The sequence below is a fragment of the Trematomus bernacchii genome, unplaced genomic scaffold, assembly GCF_902827165.1.
Source record: "Trematomus bernacchii unplaced genomic scaffold, fTreBer1.1, whole genome shotgun sequence".
Taxonomy (NCBI): domain Eukaryota; kingdom Metazoa; phylum Chordata; class Actinopteri; order Perciformes; family Nototheniidae; genus Trematomus; species Trematomus bernacchii.
Genome location: NW_022987720.1, coordinates 22,444,865 through 22,456,876, shown reverse-complemented (window position 1 = coordinate 22,456,876; position 12,012 = coordinate 22,444,865). Strand labels below are relative to the sequence as shown.

General features: G+C 38.2%; 1 protein-coding gene across 2 annotated transcripts; it reads right to left on the bottom strand.

Moving 5' to 3' along the window:
- Positions 1-75: 75 nt before the first annotated feature.
- Positions 76-11,812, bottom strand: il12rb2l (interleukin 12 receptor, beta 2a, like). Of its 2 annotated transcripts, none has more exons than XM_034143015.1 (15): positions 11,684-11,812; positions 11,178-11,295; positions 9,572-9,713; positions 9,325-9,473; positions 8,903-9,039; positions 8,579-8,720; positions 7,905-7,981; positions 7,562-7,793; positions 6,227-6,421; positions 3,916-4,020; positions 3,640-3,783; positions 2,983-3,141; positions 2,765-2,837; positions 2,119-2,212; positions 76-1,884 (listed from the first exon to the last, which is right to left on the bottom strand). In XM_034143015.1, exons 1-15 carry the CDS (start codon positions 11,717-11,719, stop codon positions 1,492-1,494), a joined length of 2,196 nt encoding a protein of 731 aa, XP_033998906.1. In that variant the 5' UTR covers positions 11,720-11,812; the 3' UTR covers positions 76-1,491. The 2 variants fall into 2 exon arrangements, with proteins under 2 accessions (XP_033998906.1, XP_033998907.1); XM_034143016.1 differs by having other exon boundaries at positions 11,178-11,273; positions 11,684-11,771.
- Positions 11,813-12,012: the final 200 nt, after the last annotated feature.

The window sequence follows — 12,012 nt, the reverse complement described above, 5'->3', positions numbered from 1 at the left end:
AAAAAAATTGTATATCATTTGATCCTATTTTTGTTGAAATTGTATATACATAAATAAAAACGTAGTAGTTATTAATTTCTTTTTTACAGGACGTTTCTTTATTTACACATACAAACCATGTAAAAAATGCAATATCATGTAAAAGATGCAATATCAAATGACCACTTTAAATATATCATGAAATAACTCCAGATATCACAGTTTAACATTTACATTCAGTTGGTTCAAAATAGCAAAAGTTCCTGTAGCTCTTAAATTCATTTGTATGTTATATGGGCTTTTCTGCTTTACATATTAACACATGATCAAATGTCCAACATTCACAAGCTTATCTGGAAGTTAATAATTCAAATTGAACAAAAACATCCTCAGCCAATGGATAGGGCATTCATTCAGGGACACCTGATTAGAAAAACTACGTTTTAGCATGGCTTTTCCTTTTAAATGTCCATACTATACATACTTACGTAACACAAATGTACTTACATTCCAAACAGTATCCTGAGTTATACATGTCATTATGTGTATAAGAAGGTGCTATCATCATAAACAATTCCTAATTTACTTTATATTTAGGGTCCAGTCTGGATTAATGTGTCGATCAGCCTTCGCGGCAGCTGGCCCTAGGCTCTGGAACACTCTGCCCCTCCATGTGAGGTCGGCCCAGACCCTAGGGGTTTTTTAATCTACTCTTAAGACACACTTCTTCTCCCTGGCCTTCTAGTCAGAGCGGAGCACGACTCCTGACTTTTCCCTGTGTTTTCTTTTGAAATATCTGTTGTAATTTATTGTCTTTTATTGTGATTGTAGTCATGTGTTTTTATTACATGTACAGCACTTTGGCTCGACCAAAAATCGCTTTTAAATGTGCTTTATAAATAAAACTTGATTTGATTTGATTTGATTTGATCATAAAATAAATACTATTTACTGCACCCCCAGTACATTGTCAGTTTGTGGCCACATGTGTTGTTTTGCCTTACCCACAACAATGGGGGCCTATATTTGAGATGTAATTAAAAAAGGAAATGTAAGGAAAGTGATTGCCATGTGCTTAATAAGTAATATTTAAATGTAGAAGTCAGGTTAGAGAGAAAAACTGTCTGACTGTCATAAGCTTTGGTACATTTCCAATGACCTGAGCCCACCCTCCTGGGGCCTGCAGAGATGCTACTGAAACCTTTCCTGAGGGTCATGGTCTAAAATCACATTTCTACATTAAACATGTCCTGCACATTTCAAAGAAAAAAGAAAAAACATGTGAGATGAATGTCGATAAGTCAATGTAGAGGGTGGTTGGGTCCCCAGCACGGCAGGACACTTAACCCAAAATTGCTCCCAATGGCTTGTGTGTAGTCTCTCCTTGTAAGGAAGCCTCTGCCTCTGTATGAATGTGAGTGAATGGGTGAATTCTGACTTTGAGCTTTGAGGGGTCATTAAGCACTGTCTAAATGCAATCCATTCAAATGCAGTCCATTCATAGAGAAAACATCAAACTCTAAGTTCAAAAATAGTGGGCATAAAGTGCTTTTCGTAGCCCGACGTTGACTGATCTTCCTCTGATGAGCTCAAGCAATCTTCCTCGTTCTCCTCCTTCCTGTCCCTCTCCTCTTCGGAGTCAACCATTTTGCTGTACTCTTCTCTTCCGTATCTATGGTCTGCCCTGTGACACTCCTCTGGGACAGCTTCCTCCCTCTTATCGTCTTGACTGTCCATCTGTGAACACTCATCTCCGATCACTAGCCTTGTTAATCCTTCAGGGTCGGAGGCTTTTTCCAGGGAGGACTTAAAAACCCTGCTTCGGAGTTCCACAACCTCCAACAGAGAGATCTTGGGATGTAGCTCATAGAGGGGAAAGCAGATCCAATCCAAAGAGTCACTAATCTATTGGAGATCAAAGACAGAACCAATATTTAGTCAGGCTCTTCTGTTATGTTTTGGTTATACACAATCCAACTAGTACTTGACAACCTAACGGGAATTGTAGTTGTAAATGGGATAAAGTGATACCATTGGATTAGCAAAATAATAACATAACTCAAGAACAACAATCAGTTTAAATCTTTTTCTGACATACTGTAAGAAGACAAATTAGTCATTTCTTTGTCAATCTCTTACCAGGTGCTTGTTTTTGAAAATGTGGCTGTTACGGGCATCTGGCACTTTGTAATAGAAACTTGGAAGACACGCTTTGATCTCTCGCCCAAAAATACTAAGAGACAAAAGAGATTAGAAACAAAAAACAATATAAGACACCCATATTCAAAAAGAAACACTACATGAAGAACATGAACTGTCATACAAATATGTATAGAGGATATACATATTTATACATATTTGTATACATTACATTACATGTTACTTGTTAGACGCTTTTATCCAAAGCGACTTACATACTCAATACTGTGGGCAATCCCCACAGGAGCAATTTGGGGTGAAGTGTCTTGCCCAGGGACACAACGACATGCTGACTGCAGTGGGGGTTGAACCCACTACGCCACACACGCCCCATTATACATATTTGTATATTTGTATTATTGTATTTGGGATTTTTGGAAACGTTATTTCGATCTCTCTGTCTGTACAAACACATAGAAAAATTGACATTAAAGTTGACTTTGACTTTTGACTTACTAGCTTCAATATTCACACAATGGATAACACCAATACATGATGTATAACAGCTATGCATAACTCAGAGGACAATATAGGTTGAGCAATATGAAAAAAAACAATGACAAGTTGTTAAAGATGAATATCTCACCTGTATAAGGCAATGACGAGGCATATCACAACCACTGAAATGACTCCAAGCACAATTGGTAATATTAGGTGGGCTGTAAAAGAGAGTGAATGGGGGGGAGGGGGATTAAAGCCTGAAATGTACGGACCAACCTGTTATGGTTTAAGAATAATCTAATTACACCTCTCAAAATGGCTAATTACATTCAAAAAGAAAATAATTAAGATGTGAAGCAATACCGTAATTGTAATCGTGCTGCGTTTTGAACTTTGCGGTGGCATTTGCTCCGGGCCCGGCTGCCGTCACGGCTCTTATTCGCACCTCATAGTCCTGCTCTGGACTGAGATGCTCCAGCTTATAAGTATTTTCCTGCTGTGGGGATACACTCGCATTGTGAACTAGAAGAGAGAAATAATTTGAGGTAAAGTTAGTGACCAGAGAATCACCAAAGTATATCATTACTCTGGCATGCTTAATTATATTTATTTTAATATATTCATCATTATTTTATACATTCAAATTCATTTTGTAATGCCCCACATAAAACAGAACCAATTCAAGAGTTAGGATCGATTTTGACATTCAACTCTTAATTTCTACATCACTTTAACAATGCTAACATGCTGATATTGTTTAGCATTTTCCACATTTAGTAAAGCGGGCTAACAGTTGCACTTAGCACAGTAGTACAGCTATGACAGGTGGGGGTGTCATTAGTGTTTCAGGTATGTAGCCATAAACCACATTTTGGCAACTGATATTGCTAGATGAAAAGTTTTTCGTTTTTTTTTAAAATGAATGTGTGCATTGCATTCCATCCAATCATTGTTCTCTGCAAACATCACTGGAGATTCACGCTTTTATCCTTTGTTATATATTGTTGCTGTGTAGCCTACCGTGTCTGTGTACTCCACTGTATACAACTATTTGGTAGTACAGGATCACCCCACGCTGTTTGGATAGAGGAACAGACTCCCAAAACAAGGTCACTTGAGTGGCAGCAATCAAGAAGGCCTTAAATGATGGCACTGCGGAGGGGGCTGAAATTATACAGAGAGAAGTACATGATAGTTACAAGTCCAGTTTATTTGATGAGAAGAGACAACATGTTTTATTGAAATAAACTGTAATATTTAAAAAAAGACAGCTGAAAACAATGCTAAAATACTTACATCCTTCAAGTGAATATCGAATAACGGATGAAATGTGATGGACTTCACTGCCATGTGATAAAGTGAACAGTGACACTTGGTACGGGGTGTACTTTTTATATTGACCTGCAGAGGGAGACACACACCAGAGTTCAACAGGCAATCATACTGGTGTGAAAGCCGCAAGAGTGGTGATTATCATTGAGAGGTGGATAAGCGACAAAATTTTTTCTTCAATTAAGATCATCAAGTAAAAGTTGATTGCTAAATGTAATGGCTGTAGAATAATTATACCATGTGCATTTAGATTGGTTCTATATAAGCCGCGCTTTACAACACAATCCTGTCAGCCACCCGGTCATGATCCCCATCTCACAATAAAAGCCCTGGACATACAAGCTAAATCTCTGCTTACCAGAGAGTTTGCAATGAGGCAACTCAACAAATTGCCACAGTAGATATCCCAATGCAAGGGAACAACCAGAGGAATGTTAACAAGCCTGCTTATTAATGCTACTAGTATTTTTAGCACTAAGACAGGGGGATTTAGTACTTTGGGATCTTTACAAATGTTCCTTGATTTGGACAGTAACAGCAGCCATGTTGTTACAGATACAGTGGAGGAAATAAGTATTTGATCCCCTGCAGATTTTGTAAGTTTACCCACTTACAAATAAATTAACGGTCTGTATTTGTAATGGTATGTTTATATAACCAGTGAGAGTAAGAATATCAAAAACAAAAACCAGATATTGACATTATATAAAAGATAAAACTTGATTTGCATTTAACTGTGGGAAATAAGTATTTGATCCCCTTGTAACCAACAATAATTCTGGCTCCAACAGACCGGTTACATAAGTCCTCTTCTTTTAAAAAAGTACTCCTAATATCAACTTGTTGCCTGTATAAAAAACACCTGTCCACAGAATCAATCAATCAGATTCCAACCTCTCCACCATGGGCAAGACTAAAGAGCTGTCTAAGGACCTCAGGGACATCATTTAGACCTGCCTATAAGGCTGGGATCGGCTACACGATCATCAGAAAGCAGCTTGGTGAGAAGGAGACAACTGTTGGTGCGATTATTCAGAAGAATAATGTGTGTGTTTCTAAATGGAAGAAAGACAAAATGAACATCAATCGCCCTCGGTCTGAGGCTCCACACAAGATCTCGCCCCGTGGGGTATTGATGATCATGAGTAAGGTATCAGCCAATAACTGCACAGGAGGAACTTGTTAATGATCTCAAGGCAGCTGGGACTACAGTCACCAAGAAAACTATTGGTAACACACTACACCATAATGGATCAAATCCTGCAGCGCCCGCAAGGTCCCCCTGCTTAAGAAGTACATGGAAGGACTGTCTGAAGTTTGCCAATGAACATCTGAAGGATTCAGAGAAGGCTTGGGAGAAGATGATGTGGTCAGATGAAACACAAATGTTGATCTTTGGCATCAACTCGACCCGCCGTGTTTGGAGGAAGAGAAATGCTGACTATAACCCCCAGAACACCATCCCCACCGTCAAGCATGGAGGTGGAAACATTATGCTTCCTTTGGGAAGTCATGTACCGTACTCAGCCAGGACACTGAAAACGGGTCATGGATGGGTCTTCCAGCAGGACGATAAACCTGAACATACGGACAAGGCAGCACAGGAGTAGCTAAAGAAGAAGTACATGTAGGCGATGGAGGGGCCTAGCCAGTCCCCGGACCTTAATCCCATAGAAAATCTGTGGAGGGATCTGATGTTTCGAGAGGCCAAGCATCAGCCTAAAAACCTGAAGGATTTGGAGAGGATCTTCAAGTGGACCACAATCCTCCCTGAGATGTTCACAAACCTGGAGACCAACAAGAAGCGTCTGACCTCTGTGTGTCCAACAAGGGTTTCTCCACCAAGTACTAAGACATGTTTTGCAAGGGGATCAAATACTTATTTCCCACAGTTAAATGCAAATCAATTTTTATCTTTTATATAACGTCAATTTCTGGATTTTCTTTTTGATATTCTTACTCTCATTGTTTATATAAACCTATCATAAAATGACAGACTGTTCATTTCTTTGTAAGTGGGTAAAATTACAAAATCTGCAGGGAATCAAATTTCCTCCAGTGTATATATAAAAACAAAATGGTCAAATAAAAATCAATATTTGTTTGGAAACAAATGCAGTTTGATTGCAGCACCAAGAATACTACTTTGAAGTGTATTTCTACTTTAAATGAATGGTCTGTATTGCTTTCTAGGGCTTCTCAATCAGACGTTTGAAAGATCGAGGCAGCATTGTTGCATGTTGTATTACTATAAACATATCCAAAATAAACTGACCTTTAAAAAGTGCTGTTGTTTGGTTTGTGGTAGCTTTGACCCAATCAAATCCTTGGCCTGAAGGACAGTCAGCTTGTTTGTATTGCACCACATGTTCCTTCAGGTTGTCTGAGGGCTGAGAGGGTGAATCCCAGGATACAGTGAGGTTCTCTTCATTCATCTCAACGTGAATAGCTTGATCTGTTTTCTCTTTACCTTAGAAAGACACACATGCTTTGTTATTTGATTTTGATAATACAAATATTCTTTCAATTACCTTATTTTACAAAGCTGCTCAAAGTGAATTTTACTGAAGAACCAAAAAAAGCCTAGATTTGATTGAGAAATGTTTAAGATATTTTATATATTGTGTCAATTATTCCATATTTGAAACACTGACTTGTTTTGATCTTACAATAAATGACCTTTGATGATATGCATCTACTTTTAGCACATATTCTATCAAAGTTACATACTTTTCATTCTAATTATGGCTTGAAACACGTGAGTGTGTAGTGCGTTTCAACAGAAAATTATATAGATTCTGTTTATGCGAGAGATTTAAAATAGATTGGCAAGAATTTCTGATTATGAGACGAAAGCTCAATGGACTTACTCAACTGTAAGTAAGGAGCGCTAAGCCGACGTGTTAAAGACTCAAGCGTTAGTTAAATAATAATTAAAGGTAGGGTATGTAAGTTTGAGAAACCGGCTCAAGATACACTTTTTGTTATATTCCATGGAATGCTCTTAACATCCCGATAGCAATGAATATTTTAAGTGCTTTGACAAAATATCCATAAAAAAAATGTCATCTGTGGAAGCCGTGGTACTGTAAAAAGCACGACCAATCATTTTAGCCGGCCCGGCTAAAATAACTGGATGGCCTACCTGCCTGTCAGCCTTCCATCTGTGCACAAACTTATCTCGTGCCCTCATTGGTCATGTGCGCGTTCGTGTGTGTTGGAGGAGGGGCTCTGTAAGGAAGTGGCAGATTTTCTCCGGTCGTGTATTTTCAAATTCTAGCGATCTCGAGCCGGTTTCTCAAACTCACATACCCTACCTTTAAAGATGGCTAGTGACAGTAATGTTTTAGTTGTTTTATTAAGCCTTCAAAAAATATGAAATAGGAAAGGTGAGTATGGTTTACATTTGTGACAAACAATATTATTTAACTGTAGTTCGGACCGTTAATCACAGTGATGTGATGTACACTGTGCATCTATATACTACTGGTAATGGCATTCTAAATCATCACATTTCTGCAGTATGCAGTACATGCTTATTGACTATGAAGTATGCAGTATGTCAACAGTGATTTCAAACACAGCCACAGTATGGGAGATCAAAAGATACCTGGTATCGGCAAAGTGAGGTTAGACGGCACCGTGGCCCCCTGAGCATTGTAGGCAGATACACTGACTGAGGATACGTCCTTTAGAGAGGACGTGAGGTGGCATTGTATCTCCTCACACACCAATAAGCCCTTTGGCTCAGCTGTAGACACATTCAGCAACACCAGAGTGTCGATGTTGTAAGACAGTCTGGCTTCATATCCCAGAATTAGACCACAAGTCGGAGGAAGTTTCTTGATAGGGCGTGGAGAAAGACAGGTTAGCCACAGAGAGTCTGGATAAAGTGAGTCTGTGGTTCTTTATTTCAGTCAGAGAATAATGATTGTATGTAATTGTTTACCTACCTTCCAGGTCAAAACACAGTCAGAGCCTTTCTGAGTTATGCCACAGTCCTGCCATAGATCCAGCACTCCAACAGGGGCTAAAGACGGGAGGACCAAATAAGAGACCAGAAAGAATATTGCAAAATTAAAACCCAGTGCAGGTTTTCTGAACTCCTTGGTTCAGTTTTTGCAGGTAAAATGTTAATTTTGTTAAGTAGGGGGGATGATACCGATGGGGTAAATTAGAGGAGACCTCTTTGTTTGATCTGTGCATTATAACTGTCTCCATTAAACACATTTAAGTAAATATCTGTTAAGTGAATGTCTTCCAATTGGTTCACTCAAGCCGCTGCAAGAAACAACACAACTTTACGGTTTCATAACTGTATTTTACACAGTCACAACACCTGAAAAATTACTCAAACCCCCTTCTGTGGTCGTTTCAGCTACAGTAAGTGTTTACAGGAGTACATGTTGTGATGATGACACACACACAAAGACTAAAGTTAAAAAAACAATACCATCATCAGCAGTACTTTGTGCAATGACAATAAAGTTGAATCTAATCTAATCTAACAATCTTCTAATCTTAACGCTTCAGAAAAAAAAAAAGTGTTATTTCACAAAATGTCAAACTGTTTTTTAACTCAACAGTAGAACAAAAACAAAAACAAACTGGACATATATGGACCCACCTGTCTCTCTGCTTCGTAATCTGTGGATTTCACTCCAGTCGCTCTTCAAGTCTTCGCCACAGGAACAACAAACTTGATGTTCATAGACGGTGCTGGGCTGGGGATGGTCCATCGTATAGCTGAGATCATACTCATCCTCATCCTGTGTAGAGAGGGGGGGGGAGATGAAGCATTCATTCAGTTGACATAGCTTTAGTCAATCGACAATTTAAAATGTTTTATCTTTGTCAAGATTATCTTTGTGTCTGAACTCCATTTCGCAGTGTAGAGCATGTTGAGGTGAAGAAAAGGAAACTAGTGAAAGATAAAACCTAAACCAGACACCTCATGCCAGTCTTGTTCTGCCTCAGTCCGATATCGGACATCACAATGTCTCAAAAAGAGCTGCTCATCACAGGTGAAAGTCCAGTCAATTTTGAAGGAGTCTTGATGCGATGCTACTTTTGGAGGGGGCCACTTGCCTAGAAAAAAAGACATATACACAAAAACAATCCAATATGAAGTATCACTTCAATCTAAATCAGTAATTTCAAGATTAATATTAGGAGTGACAAAAGTCAGTACCAACTTTTCCCCCATAAATAGGTAAACAATGGTCATAATGGTTGGCATCAAATACTATTATTATTATAATTATAATTATAATTATAATTATAATTATAATTATAATAATTATTATTATTATTATTACTGCTGATAGTGGCCTTGTCTGTATTCAAACACAAGAACGTTCAAGACTGACTCACTGATATTTTCAGTATTGAGTATTGAGTATGGAGATTTAGCAGAACCATACTGGTTCTTAGCCTGGACCCGAACACGAAGTTTCCCGCGGTTGTATTGTTCGCGACAGATAATCCAATCCGAAGTGTTACCACTGATCCCCTGCTTCTCCCTGGAAAAGAGGAAAAGACAAGAGGTTTAAAACATATTTTATCAAAAGTTTTAAAGTTGTCAGATGACAGGACATTGAATATGTTAGTTTGTGTTTACTCGCTATCTGCTGGCTCCCAGTGCAGGCTGTACTCTGTGGAGTTCCGAGGGTCCAGGCCAGGATTACAGTGGATATCTACGCAATTGTTTTTCTCACCACATGGGATATAGCACTCAGGACGAGAGGGAGCAACAGGAGGACCTGTACGAATAAACAGGATAAGGGATACAACCAAAAGTGAAAAACTCTGTTCAAAGTATATTCCTATACAAATATCTCATTTTGAAACGAAAAGTGTTTCAACTGAAACTGACCATTATCATTTTCACAAAAGTAGGAGCTGTTGAATTAGGGTGTGTTTGGTTAGTGTATGAGAAAAAATAGGAACGTAGAACTCCAACCATGTCATCAGAAAGACAGGTCCTTCATTATTCTTAAACACCACTTAACACGTGTCGTATGAAGTGCCCCTTAAACATTATACTGTCCTGAACAATACATGCCACGCCAAAATGGAAGTACCAGTCACAATAGGGAAATATACTGTGACAGACTTCCAGGATATCGTGAGTAAAAAAAAAGTCATTTTCAAAGAAACATTCAAATAAAGACTTTTCATAAAACTCTCCATAGTTCATTCCAGTCAAAACATCCAGTATTGATTTACTGTCAGTTTGAGCACTTTTACCAGTGCAATTTAAATATGAATTCTTATTACTATTCATTAGTGTTTTTGTCAGATAGTTTTAATTTTCAAAACAGTAAAGAGATGGCCAGTGAATAGCTGATAGAGAATATAAGAGAGCACCAGAAAGCAACAGGTGAACCACAAGAAAAGTACAGAGATCTAAACACTCTTACGTGTATCCGCCCATACCCACAAACTCACTCACACCTTTTGTTACATTTAAATTATTGCTCAAAAACGTTTAAGTTATGATCAAATAAATGCCTGTGCACCGCACCTTGCAAGGAAGAGCACCGACTTTAACAGGAAATGAGGCCTTGTTTAGGTCTGTGCCCAAATGCAACGTTCCTTTGTAACCACTTCCTTCTTCTAAAGAAGAGACATTAATGCCAGATCATACTGAAGTCAACAAATTAGAAAACCTCTGGGCATGTGATCAGCATGTTTCGGTACAAATAGCCCTTCGTCAAAACATGTAAAGCTTGATGTAATGCCTTTAGTGTAAGCACAACATCCCATCAGGGAAATGTATTAAACATGTACTTTATATTTTTGTGAAGCAGTTTTGTAGTGGTACACCAAGGAACTAGATTATTGTACTATAGTGTTACCAAAGCTTGGACAACGCAAGTTATATTGCATTCAAATGTAATGTTGTAGCTGGTTGAATTTGAGCTAGTTTGACAAACTTTACTTTATCCAACCTTTGGTATTTAGGTTTTAAACACAACGTAATGACAAGCAGATAATTTATTTAGTAAGAGAACAATCTTACGCAGCAAAGTAGGAAGTCTCATAGATCTTATAAATAAATGTAGTGGACTAAATTGGCAATATTTTCTCTACATAGGGTAGTCAATTTATACATTAGAAAAAACACACACAAAGTAACAAAAGCACAGTAAAAATATGATGGAAAGGAAGAATTTAGCATATACATATTTAATTTACATAGCAAAAACACAAAATAAGCCTACCTTGAGCAAGACAATTTAGCAGGTTGGCCAACAACATGGAAAGAAGCCACCTTGTCCAAAGTGTGGCCATTACATTTGGACCCAGACCTTTAGTGCCTGTACAAAAAATACACATAGCCTATATACATTATGAATACACAGAAAATGTATCATCCACAGAAGGGGCAACATTCAACATGTATTTAAAAAAAGCATTTGAGCATTTTTTTCGGATTAAATGTAGTGAGTCATAATCACAAGCACGTGCATCGAAACACTGTAGGTTGTACGACGCTGAAGTTGTACATAAATAGCATACATGCGGACAGTCCCGTTACATTTACTGTAACGTTAGTGAGTTTATACATACGTAGTAACGGTATAGTTAATACATAAAGGCACAGCGGCAACAGTCCAAATACTAAGTGAAAGTAGCCCAAAACCGTAGTTCGTATCTGAATTTTGTTAAATTTAAAGCGACATGTTTAAAGATGTTTAGTGATTCAATATGACTTAAAAACATTTACCTCGTTATGAGACACGCTAGGGTGTCTGTCGTGCATCCCGCAGCCATATACAACCTTGTTTCAAAGTTTGTTGTGAAGCTTAAAATGTTTCTTCAGTTTTTACCGGTGCCTCATCCTGATGGGTCGCCCCCTTTCTGGAAATGCCGTGACGTAAACATACTTTTACACTTCCTGCACTGTCTGCTGCAGGTCCAAAACAATCAGAGGAGGGAGAAGTACTCAGATCTTGTACTTTAGTAAAAGTAGAAGTATCAAAGTGTAGGAATACCTCGTTACAAGTAAAAGTCCTGCAATAGAAGGGTCATTCCAGAATTGGAGGACAATTTAGA